At 66.9% G+C, this 13169-nt stretch overlaps 1 protein-coding gene across 2 annotated transcripts in view; it reads right to left on the minus strand.

Moving 5' to 3' along the window:
- Positions 1-9849, minus strand: part of tcf25 (transcription factor 25 (basic helix-loop-helix)) — a 44785-nt gene extending 34936 nt beyond the window's left edge. Inside the window, exon 1 of one of the 2 annotated variants that reach the window (XM_059651717.1) lies at positions 9535-9848. In XM_059651717.1, coding sequence (XP_059507700.1) covers positions 9535-9717 — 183 coding nt within the window. In that variant the 5' untranslated portion in view covers positions 9718-9848. Of the gene's footprint in view, positions 1-9534 lie in introns of both variants that reach the window. The other variant, XM_059651718.1, reaches the window with a different exon arrangement.
- Positions 9850-13169: the final 3320 nt, after the last annotated feature.

Below are 13169 nucleotides of genomic sequence, written 5' to 3' on the forward strand. Positions count from 1 at the left end.
TTCCTCAGCCTTTCCTTGTAAGACCTTCCCTCCATAGCAGGCAACATCCTAGTAAATCTCCTCTGCACCCTTTCCAAAGCTTCCACATCCTCAAGAATACTAAATGCCTTTTTAACCACTCTATCTACCTGCGACACACATTTCAAATAATTATTTGAGATAGCTCTGTTCCGCAACACCATCTGGAAGCCTACCATGAATTGTATAAGTCCTACACTTGTTTGTTTTACCAAAACTCAATATTTCACATGTATCCAGATTAAACTCAATCGGCCACTCTTCAGCACTGCCACAACTGATGAAGATCTCTTTGTAATCTTAAATAATCTCTCCACTATAGCTCCAATTATGGTGTCATGTGCAAACTGACTAACCATGTCTCCTGTACTGTCATCCAAATCATTTACACAAATGACAACCAAAAGTGGACTTCGTACCAATCCCTGTGGAAAACGGCTGGTCAGAGGACGTCAGACTGAAAAACAACCGTACACCACCACCGTCTTCTATCAAAAAGCCACTCCCACCCAGCCCCCCTCCCCGCCACTCCCACCCACCCCCCCTCCCCGCCACACCCACCCACCCCCCCTCCCCGCCACACCCACCAACCCACCCATGCCCCTCCCCGCCACACCCACCCACTCCCCCTCCCCGCCACACCCACCCACCCACCACCCCTCCCCGCCACACCCACCCACTCCCCCTCCCCGCCACACCCACCCACCCACCCTCCCCGCCACACCCACCCACCCACCCCCCCTCCCCGCCACGCCACACCCACCCACCCTCCCCGCCACGCCACACCCACCCACCCTCCCCGCCACGCCACACCCACCCTCCCCGCCACGCCACACCCACCCACCCCGCCACGCCACACCCACCCTCCCCGCCACGCCACACCCACCCACCCTCCCCGCCACGCCACACCCACCCACCCTCCCCGCCACGCCACACCCACCCACCCTCCCCGCCACGCCACACCCACCCACCCTCCCCGCCACGCCACACCCACCCACCCTCCCCGCCACGCCACACCCACCCACCCTCCCCGCCACGCCACACCCACCCACCCTCCCCCGCCACGTCACACCCACCCTCCCCGCCACGCCACACCCACCCACCCTCCCCGCCACGCCACACCCACCCTCCCCGCCACGCCACACCCACCCACCCTCCCCGCCACGCCACACCCACCCACCCTCCCCGCCACGCCACACCCACCCTCCCCGCCACGCCACACCCACCCTCCCCGCCACGCCACGCCCACCCACCCTCCCCGCCACGCCACGCCCACCCACCCTCCCCGCCACGCCACGCCCACCCACCCTCCCCGCCACGCCACCCCACCCACCCTCCCCGCCACGCCCACCCACCCTCCCCGCCACGCCACCCCACCCACCCTCCCCGCCACGCCCACCCACCCTCCCCGCCACGCCACGCCACACCCACCCTCCCCGCCACGCCACACCCACCCTCCCCGCCACGCCACACCCACCCTCCCCGCCACGCCACGCCCACCCACCCTCCCCGCCACGCCACGCCCACCCACCCTCCCCGCCACGCCACACCCACCCTCCCCGCCACGCCACACCCACCCTCCCCGCCACGCCACGCCACACCCACCCACCCTCCCCGCCACGCCACGCCCACCCACCCTCCCCGCCACGCCACGCCCACCCTCCCCGCCACGCCCACCCACCCTCCCCGCCACGCCACGCCCACCCACCCTCCCCGCCACGCCAACCCACCCTCCCCGCCACGCCCCACCCACCCTCCCCGCCACGCCACGCCACACCCACCCTCCCCGCCACGCCACACCCACCCACCCCGCCACGCCACACCCACCCACCCCGCCACGCCCACCCACCCTCCCCGCCACGCCACGCCCACCCACCCTCCCCGCCACGCCCACCCACCCTCCCCGCCACGCCACGCCACGCCCACCCACCCTCCCCGCCACGCCACGCCCACCCACCCTCCCCGCCACGCCACGCCCACCCTCCCCGCCACGCCACGTCACGCCCACCCACCCTCCCCGCCACGCCCACCCACCCTCCCCGCCACGCCCCCCCACCCTCCCCGCCACGCCACGCCACACCCACCCTCCCCGCCACGCCACGCCACACCCACCCTCCCCGCCACGCCACACCCACCCACCCCGCCACGCCACACCCACCCACCCCGCCACGCCCACCCACCCTCCCCGCCACGCCACGCCCACCCACCCTCCCCGCCACGCCCACCCACCCTCCCCGCCACGCCACGCCCACCCACCCTCCCCGCCACGCCACGCCACGCCCACCCACCCTCCCCGCCACGCCACGCCACGCCCACCCTCCCCGCCACGCCCACCCACCCTCCCCGCCACGCCACGCCCACCCACCCTCCCCGCCACGCCCCACCCACCCTCCCCGCCACGCCACGCCACACCCACCCTCCCCGCCACGCCACACCCACCCTCCCCGCCACGCCACGCCCACCCACCCTCCCCGCCACGCCACGCCCACCCACCCTCCCCGCCACGCCACGCCCACCCTCCCCGCCACGCCACACCCACCCTCCCCGCCACGCCACGCCACACCCACCCACCCTCCCCGCCACGCCACGCCCACCCACCCTCCCCGCCACGCCACGCCCACCCACCCTCCCCGCCACGCCACGCCCACCCTCCCCGCCACGCCCACCCACCCTCCCCGCCACGCCACGCCCACCCACCCTCCCCGCCACGCCCCACCCACCCTCCCCGCCACGCCACGCCACACCCACCCTCCCCGCCACGCCACACCCACCCACCCCGCCACGCCACACCCACCCACCCCGCCACGCCACACCCACCCACCCCGCCACGCCCACCCACCCTCCCCGCCACGCCACGCCCACCCACCCTCCCCGCCACGCCCACCCACCCTCCCCGCCACGCCACGCCCACCCACCCTCCCCGCCACGCCCACCCACCCTCCCCGCCACGCCACGCCCACCCACCCTCCCCGCCACGCCACGCCCACCCACCCTCCCCGCCACGCCACGCCCACCCTCCCCGCCACGCCACGCCCACCCACCCTCCCCGCCACGCCCACCCACCCTCCCCGCCACGCCCCCCCACCCTCCCCGCCACGCCACGCCACACCCACCCTCCCCGCCACGCCACGCCACACCCACCCTCCCCGCCACGCCACACCCACCCACCCCGCCACGCCACACCCACCCACCCCGCCACGCCACACCCACCCACCCCGCCACGCCCACCCACCCTCCCCGCCACGCCACGCCCACCCACCCTCCCCGCCACGCCCACCCACCCTCCCCGCCACGCCACGCCCACCCACCCTCCCCGCCACGCCACGCCACGCCCACCCACCCTCCCCGCCACGCCACGCCACGCCCACCCTCCCCGCCACGCCACGCCACGCCCACCCACCCTCCCCGCCACGCCACGCCCACCCACCCTCCCCGCCACGCCCCACCCACCCTCCCCGCCACGCCACGCCACACCCACCCTCCCCGCCACGCCACACCCACCCACCCTGCCACGCCACACCCACCCACCCCGCCACGCCACACCCACCCACCCCGCCACGCCACACCCACCCTCCCCGCCACGCCACGCCACGCCCACCCTCCCCGCCACGCCACGCCACGCCCACCCACCCTCCCCGCCACGCCACGCCCACCCACCCTCCCCGCCACGCCCCACCCACCCTCCCCGCCACGCCACGCCACACCCACCCTCCCCGCCACGCCACACCCACCCACCCCGCCACGCCACACCCACCCACCCCGCCACGCCACACCCACCCACCCCGCCACACCCACCCTCCCCGCCACGCCCACCCACCCTCCCCGCCACGCCACGCCACACCCACCCTCCCCGCCACACCCACCCACCCTCCCCGCCACGCCACGCCACACCCACCCTCCCCGCCACACCCACCCACCCACCCTCCCCGCCACACCAACCCACCCACCCTCCCCGCCACGCCACACCCACCCACCCTCCCCGCCACGCCACGCCCACCCACCCTCCCCGCCACGCCACGCCCACCCACCCTCCCCGCCACGCCACGCCCACCCACCCCGCCCCGCCACGCCCACCCACCCCGCCCCGCCACGCCACGCCCACCCACCCCGCCCCGCCACGCCACGCCCACCCACCCCGCCCCGCCACACCCACCCACCCCGCCCCGCCACGCCACACCCACCCACCCCGCCCCGCCACGCCACACCCACCCTCCCCGCCACGCCCACCCTCCCCGCCACGCCACACCCACCCTCCCCGCCACGCCACACCCACCCTCCCCGCCACGCCACGCCCACCCACCCTCCCCGCCACGCCACGCCCACCCACCCTCCCCGCCACGCCCACCCACCCTCCCCGCCACGCCACGCCCACCCACCCTCCCCGCCACGCCCACCCACCCTCCCCGCCACGCCACGCCCACCCACCCTCCCCGCCACGCCCACCCACCCTCCCCGCCACGCCACGCCACGCCCACCCACCCTCCCCGCCACGCCACGCCCACCCACCCTCCCCGCCACGCCCCACCCACCCTCCCCGCCACGCCACGCCACACCCACCCTCCCCGCCACGCCACACCCACCCACCCCGCCACGCCACACCCACCCACCCCGCCACGCCACACCCACCCACCCCGCCACGCCACACCCACCCACCCCGCCACGCCACACCCACCCTCCCCGCCACGCCCACCCACCCTCCCCGCCACGCCACGCCACGCCCCACCCTCCCACCCTCCCTCTCCCCGCCACACCCACCCTCCCACCCTCCCTCTCCCCGCCACACCCACCCTCCCACCCTCCCTCTCCCCGCCACACCCACCCTCCCACCCTCCCTCTCCCCGCCACACCCACCCTCCCACTCCCCGCCACACCCACCCTCCCACTCCCCGCCACACCCACCCACCCACCCTCCCACTCCCCGCCACACCCACCCACCCTCCCTCCCTCTCCCCGCCACACCCACCCTCCCACCCTCCCTCCCTCTCCCCGCCACACCCACCCTCCCACCCTCCCTCCCTCTCCCCGCCACACCCACCCTCCCACCCTCCCTCCCTCTCCCCGCCACACCCACCCTCCCACCCTCCCTCCCCCCGCCACACCCACCCTCCCACCCTCCCTCCCTCTCCCCGCCACACCCACCCTCCCACCCTCCCTCCCTCTCCCCGCCACACCCACCCTCCCACCCTCCCTCTCCCCGCCACACCCACCCTCCCACCCTCCCTCCCTCTCCCCGCCACACCCACCCTCCCACCCTCCCTCCCTCTCCCCGCCACACCCACCCTCCCACCCTCCCTCTCCCCGCCACACCCACCCTCCCACCCTCCCTCTCCCCGCCACACCCACCCTCCCTCTCCCCGCCACACCCACCCTCCCTCTCCCCGCCACACCCACCCTCCCACCCTCTCCCCGCCACACCCACCCTCCCACCCTCTCCCCGCCACACCCACCCTCCCACCCTCTCCCGCCACACACCCACCCTCCCACCCTCCCTCCCTCTCCCCGCCACACCCACCCTCCACCCTCCCTCCCTCTCCCCGCCACACCCACCCTCCCTCCCTCTCCCCGCCACACCCACCCTCCCTCCCTCTCCCCGCCACACCCACCCTCCCTCCCTCTCCCCGCCACACCCACCCTCCCTCCCTCTCCCCGCCACACCCACCCTCCCTCCCTCTCCCCGCCACACCCACCCTCCCTCCCTCTCCCCGCCACACCCACCCTCCCACCCTCTCCCCGCCACACCCACCCTCCCTCCCTCTCCCCGCCACACCCACCCTCCCTCCCTCTCCCCGCCACACCCTCCCTCCCTCCCTCTCCCCGCCACACCCACCCTCCCTCCCTCTCCCCGCCACACCCACCCTCCCACCCTCTCCCCGCCACACCCACCCTCCCTCCCTCTCCCCGCCACACCCACCCTCCCTCCCTCTCCCCGCCACACCCACCCTCCCTCCCTCTCCCCGCCACACCCACCCTCCCACCCTCCCTCTCCCCGCCACACCCACCCTCCCACCCTCCCTCTCCCCGCCACACCCACCCTCCCACCCTCTCCCCGCCACACCCACCCTCCCACCCTCCCTCCCTCTCCCCGCCACACCCACCCTCCCTCCCTCTCCCCGCCACACCCACCCTCCCACCCTCCCTCTCCCCGCCACACCCACCCTCCCACCCTCCCTCTCCCCGCCACACCCACCCTCCCACTCCCCGCCACACCCACCCTCCCTCTCCCCGCCACACCCACCCTCCCACCCTCCCTCTCCCCGCCACACCCACCCTCCCACCCTCCCCCCGCCACACCCACCCTCCCCCCGCCACACCCACCCTCCCACCCTCCCTCCCTCCCCCCGCCACTCCCACCCTCCCTCCCCCCGCCACACCCACCCTCCCTCCCTCCCCCCGCCACACCCACCCTCCCACCCTCCCTCCCTCCCCCCGCCACACCCACCCTCCCACCCTCCCTCCCTCCCCCCGCCACACCCACCCTCCACCCTCCCTCCCTCCCCCCGCCACACCCACCCTCCCACCCTCCCCCCGCCACACCCACCCTCCTCCCTCCCCCCGCCACACCCACCCTCCCACCCTCCCTCCCTCTCCCCGCCACACCCACCCTCCCTCCCTCCCCCCGCCACACCCACCCTCCACCCTCCTTCCCTCTCCCCGCCACACCCACCCTCCCTCCCTCTCCCCGCCACACCCACCCTCCCACCCTCCCTCCCTCCCTCTCCCCGCCACACCACCCTCCCACCCTCCCTCCCTCCCTCTCCCCGCCACACCCACCCTCCCACCCTCCCTCCCTCTCCCCGCCACACCCACCCTCCCACCCTCCCTCCCTCTCCCCGCCACACCCACCCTCCCACCCTCCCTCCCTCTCCCCGCCACACCCACCCTCCCACCCTCCCTCCCCCCGCCACACCCACCCTCCCACCCTCCCTCCCTCTCCCCGCCACACCCACCCTCCCACCCTCCCTCCCTCTCCCCGCCACACCCACCCTCCCACCCTCCCTCTCCCCGCCACACCCACCCTCCCACCCTCCCTCCCTCTCCCCGCCACACCCACCCTCCCACCCTCCCTCTCCCCGCCACACCCACCCTCCCACCCTCTCCCCGCCACACCCACCCTCCCACCCTCTCCCCGCCACACCCACCCTCCCTCCCTCCCTCTCCCCGCCACACCCACCCTCCCTCCCTCTCCCCGCCACACCCACCCTCCCTCCCTCTCCCCGCCACACCCACCCTCCCTCCCTCTCCCCGCCACACCCACCCTCCCACCCTCTCCCCGCCACACCCACCCTCCCACCCTCTCCCCGCCACACCCACCCTCCCTCCCTCTCCCCGCCACACCCACCCTCCCTCCCTCTCCCCGCCACACCCACCCTCCCACCCTCCCTCCCTCTCCCCGCCACACCCACCCTCCCTCTCCCCGCCACACCCACCCTCCCACCCTCTCCCCGCCACACCCACCCTCCCACCCTCCCTCCCTCTCCCCGCCACACCCACCCTCCCTCCCTCTCCCCGCCACACCCACCCTCCCACCCTCCCTCTCCCCGCCACACCCACCCTCCCTCTCCCCGCCACACCCACCCTCCCACCCTCCCTCTCCCCGCCACACCCACCCTCCCACCCTCCCTCTCCCCGCCACACCCACCCTCCCTCTCCCCGCCACACCCACCCTCCCTCTCCCCCGCCACACCCACCCTCCCACCCTCCCTCTCCCCGCCACACCCACCCTCCCACCCTCCCTCTCCCCGCCACACCCACCCTCCCACCCTCCCTCTCCCCGCCACACCCACCCTCCCACCCTCCCTCCCTCTCCCCGCCACACCCACCCTCCCTCCCTCTCCCCGCCACACCCACCCTCCCTCCCTCTCCCCGCCACACCCACCCTCCCTCCCTCTCCCCGCCACACCCACCCTCCCACCCTCCCTCCCTCTCCCCGCCACACCCACCCTCCCTCCCTCTCCCCGCCACACCCACCCTCCCACCCTCCCTCCCTCTCCCCGCCACACCCACCCTCCCTCCCTCTCCCCGCCACTCCCACCCTCCCTCCCTCTCCCCGCCACTCCCACCCTCCCACCCTCCCTCCCTCCCTCTCCCCGCCACACCCACCCTCCCACCCTCCCTCCCTCTCCCCGCCACACCCACCCTCCCTCCCTCTCCCCGCCACACCCACCCTCCCACCCTCCCTCTCCCCGCCACACCCACCCTCCCACCCTCCCTCCCTCTCCCCGCCACACCCACCCTCCCACCCTCCCTCCCTCCCTCTCCCCGCCACACCCACCCTCCCACCCTCCCTCCCTCCCTCTCCCCGCCACACCCACCCTCCCACCCTCCCTCTCCCCGCCACACCCACCCTCCCTCCCTCTCCCCGCCACACCCACCCTCCCTCCCTCCCTCCCTCTCCCCGCCACACCCACCCTCCCTCCCTCCCTCTCCCCGCCACACCCACCCACCCACCCTCCCTCCCTCCCTCCCTCTCCCCGCCACACCCACCCACCCACCCTCCCTCCCTCCCTCCCTCTCCCCGCCACACCCACCCTCCCTCCCTCCCTCTCCCCGCCACACCCACCCACCCACCCTCCCTCCCTCCCTCTCCCCGCCACACCCACCCACCCACCCTCCCTCCCTCTCCCCGCCACACCCACCCACCCTCCCTCCCTCCCTCCCTCTCCCCGCCACACCCACCCACCCTCCCTCCCTCCCTCCCTCTCCCCGCCACACCCACCCACCCTCCCTCCCTCCCTCTCCCCGCCACACCCACCCACCCTCCCTCCCTCCCTCCCTCTCCCCGCCACACCCACCCACCCTCCCTCCCTCCCTCCCTCCCTCTCCCCGCCACACCCACCCTCCCTCCCTCCCTCCCTCCCTCCCTCTCCCCGCCACACCCACCCTCCCTCCCTCCCTCCCTCCCTCTCCCCGCCACACCCACCCTCCCTCCCTCCCTCCCTCCCTCCCTCTCCCCGCCACACCCACCCTCCCTCCCTCCCTCCCTCCCTCCCTCCCTCTCCCCGCCACACCCACCCTCCCTCCCTCCCTCCCTCCCTCTCCCCGCCACACCCACCCACCCTCCCTCCCTCCCTCCCTCTCCCCGCCACACCCACCCTCCCTCCCTCCCTCCCTCCCTCTCCCCGCCACACCCACCCTCCCTCCCTCCCTCCCTCCCTCCCCCCGCCACACCCTCCCTCCCTCCCTCCCTCCCTCCCTCCCTCTCCCCGCCACACCCACCCTCCCTCCCTCCCTCCCTCCCTCTCCCCGCCACACCCACCCTCCCTCCCTCCCTCCCTCCCTCCCCCCGCCACACCCTCCCTCCCTCCCTCCCTCCCTCTCCCCGCCACACCCTCCCTCCCTCCCTCCCTCCCTCCCTCTCCCCGCCACACCCTCCCTCCCTCCCTCCCTCTCCCCGCCACACCCTCCCTCCCTCCCTCCCTCCCTCCCTCTCCCCGCCACACCCACCCTCCCTCCCTCTCCCCCCCGCCCCAACCCACCACCCCACCCCACCCCAGCCCAGCCAGAGCGGGCCCTCACCAGTTGGGGCAGGTTTCCAGCTGCCGCTTTATTTCCCCTGTTCCTCCGTCGTTTTCGAGACGTGGCGGGTTCCAGCGGCCTCTCTTCTTCTTCCTCCGCCTCCTCCTCCTCCTGGTCGGCAAAGTGATTGAGCGGTTCTTGTTTCCGCTCCCCGCGCAGTTTCCGGAGGCTCCTGGAAGACATGGTGACTCCTGCCTGCCGCGCCTTCCTCCCAACACCAGGCCCAAGCTCAAGCCTGAGCCCCGCGCGCTCTCGCTCTCCCTGTCAGCTCCCGGCTCGGAACCACCAGTGCGCCTGCGCCGCTCTCACCGGAACCCCGCCCGCCAACTTCCCTGGGACCGGAAGTGGAGGGAGAAAGGGCCGGAAGACCGTGAATAATGGGAACTGCCGATGCTGGAGAATCCAAGATAACAAGGTGTGAAGCTGGATGAACACAGCAGGCCAAGCAGCATCTCAGGAGCACAAAAGCTAAGGTTTCGGGCCTAGACCCTTCATTAGAAAAGATTTTCTACTCTATGGGCTTGAAGACTGGCTGTTTCCGCTGACACTCAATGGAGAAGACTAAGTCTGAGAAATTAACGTAGGATGTAAACGGAAGACGATGGAAACTCAGTTCATCCAGCAGCATCTGTGGAGAAACGAAAAGAGTTAACTGTTTGGGAGTCGCCTTTCCCCTCAATGAACCAATCACAGAATCCCTAAGTGTGGAAGAAGGCCATTCAGTCCATCGAGGCTGCACCAACTTTCTGAAGAATGTCCAACCCAGACCTGCCCTCCAGCTCTGACCTCTTCACCTTACATTTACCATGGTCAGTCCAGCCAACCTGCACACTTTTGGGCTGTGGGAGAAAACCACATAGACACGGGAAGAACGTACAAGCTCCGCATGAGATCCAGAGGGTGGGATTGAACCCAGGTTCCCAGTGCTGTGAGACAACAGCAGTACCAATCTCTCAGCCTGACCCCACTAAAGCTGCCTCTTCTTAAATCGCGATATCACTTTCTGTTTTTATCAGTAGATATTGAGCACTCTGAAGAAGAGTCAAAATGGTCTTGAATTTCTGTTTTTATCAGTAGATATTGAGCACTCTGAAGAAGAGTCAAAATGGTCTTGAAATGTCAAGTCACTTTCACAAATTGACCCTTGTATTCTTGTGTTTGTTTTGGAAAGGCACTGGAAGTGAGTCCAGAGAAAACAAAGATCAGAAAATCATGCACCTTCTCATTCCACCATCTTCCTCCACACTAAATGCAGGAGAGATTGCCATTGCCAGCATGTCTACACCAGTCAGATGTTGGCCACAGATTTGACCTCCAAGGCAGAAACTGTTGCCTTCCAAGATTGTACAGGATGTTGGTGAGGCCTGATCTGGAGTTCTGTGTGTAGTTCTGGTTGGCCTGCTATAGGGAGGAAATTATTTAATTGGAAAAAGTTTAGAAAAGATCTATCAGGATGTTGTTAGGAACAGAGGGTTTGAAGTATAAAAATTGGCTGGGACTTCTTTTTCTCTGGAGCAAAGGAGGTTCAAGAGTGACCTTATAGACGTTCATAAAATCTGAGGAGCACAGATAAGTGAATAGCAAGGGTCTTTTCTGTAAGGTGAGCAAGTTCAAAACTAGGGGGCATATTTTATGTATTTTTAGTGTCTATTTTGTTTGACTGTGCCACTTCCAATGCAGGAGCGATTTGAACTAGGGTTTTCTGGATCAGAAGGAGCCAAACTACCACTGCGATACAAAAGCCTTTTTAAGAATAAATATTTATGACGAGCCTATCGTGCTCCTGGCTCAGAGAATCTACAGCTACACCATATGATTACCTTCATGTGAGAGTTGTACCCTTGGTTTTATACAGTATCCCCTACCATAATGTATCATCTCGCACTTTGTGTTGAGCTTCATCTGTCACCTATCTGCCCACTCCATCCAACTGTGTATGTTCTTCTGCAATTCTACACAGTACTAATTGTTCACAATACTTTCTAATCGTTTTGTCATCTGCAAATTTTGAAGTTTTGTCCTGTACACCGTGGTTAATATCATTCATATTTACCAGGAAAAATAAGGGTCCTAATGCTGACTCCTGGAGAACTCAATGCAAACCTTCAGTTGCCTAAAAGTTATTCAGTAACCATTACCATCGGTTTGCTGTTGTCACTCAGCCAATTGTAATGGATCGGACCGGATCCCCCAAAGTATATTATGGGGATAATCTAGACTCACTCTTCTATACTTTTTTAAAAGACAAATGTAAGCCCCTGTTCCAATATAATTCAATTGGCCCACCACCACGCTTTTAATCAAAACACTTCTATTCTTGCAGCACAGTTAAAATGCAACAAAAAGAAGGATTTGCATAACTTTACTCTATTGAAATATTTCACAAAGATAATGTATTATTTAACCACTAATTAGCAACTATGGTTCCAATAAAGGCAGCATATACACACCATTGGCAAAGGCAATTCAGCAGAACAGTTATTATTCTCTCACGCTGTCTCTCTCCACTCCAGTAGAAAGAAACGATCAGGCCCGTTTTGATTTTTAAGAAGAAACCTCTCTGTCTAAGACTTCACCGCAGCAGCAGAGAATTCAAGCTTTCAGCTCCAACAGCCAGTAGAACCACCAGCTAATTCAAAGCAAAATCAAAGCCCTTTGGGGGTTTGTGTGAGCCTGACCCCATTCACTCATGAGTGTTTTGTCTTAAACATAACACCAAGGAGAACTCAAAACTGTTTACCAATTGCCTGTCTGAAGGAGACATTTTTGTACCACTATGACAACACCCCTCTGCAGAAGAAACAGGACAGAACACATTTCTTAAAGGCACAATATTGTCACAAAATTTTGTTTCCATGTTGCTGCTGTTCCTTTTATTCCACTAGATCTAACTTTGCTCACAGTGTTTGTTGTGTGGCACTGTAACAAATGCTTTCAAAATGTCGATCTATAACATAGGAACAGCTTTGCCATTGTGAACCTTTCTGTTACCTCTTCAGAAAATGTTCGCAAGTTAATTAAACATGAGTTTTCCTTGGGAAATCCAAGCTGGCTTTCCTTAACTGACCTGCACATCTCCAAGTGTCTCCTAATTTTATCCCAAGCTATTGTTTTCATAAGGTTTCCCAATCACCAAAGTTAAACTGACTGGTCTGCAATTACATTGTTTTCTCTTCCATTAAAAGCTCTTTGTAAGTCTCCTGTGTCAAACATTATTCCTTAACTAACAAACAGACAATTAGTGGGATTCAATGAGGTGACATATGAAAATTTTTTAAAAGTTCTTCTACTCCTTATATTTCTAGGTAGGAAGACCATACCAGCAAACAAGGGTGTAGTTCTACTTCTGAAGAAGGGTCAAGACCCGAAACATCAGCTTTCCTGCTCCTCTGATGCTGCTTGGCTTGCTGTGTTCATCCAGCTCTACACCTTGTTATTTCTGTAGATAATAAAATGTGAGGCTGGATGAACACAGCAGGCCAAGCAGCATCTCAGGAGCACAAAAGCTGACGTTTCGGGCCTAGACCCTTCATCAGAGAGGGGGATGGGGGGAGGGAACTGGAATAAATAGGGAGAGAGGGGGAGGCGGACCGAAGATGGAGAGCAAAGAAGATAGGTGGAGAGGGTGTAGGTGG

Source organism: Stegostoma tigrinum, chromosome 16, assembly GCF_030684315.1.
Source record: "Stegostoma tigrinum isolate sSteTig4 chromosome 16, sSteTig4.hap1, whole genome shotgun sequence".
Lineage (NCBI taxonomy): Eukaryota > Metazoa > Chordata > Chondrichthyes > Orectolobiformes > Stegostomatidae > Stegostoma > Stegostoma tigrinum.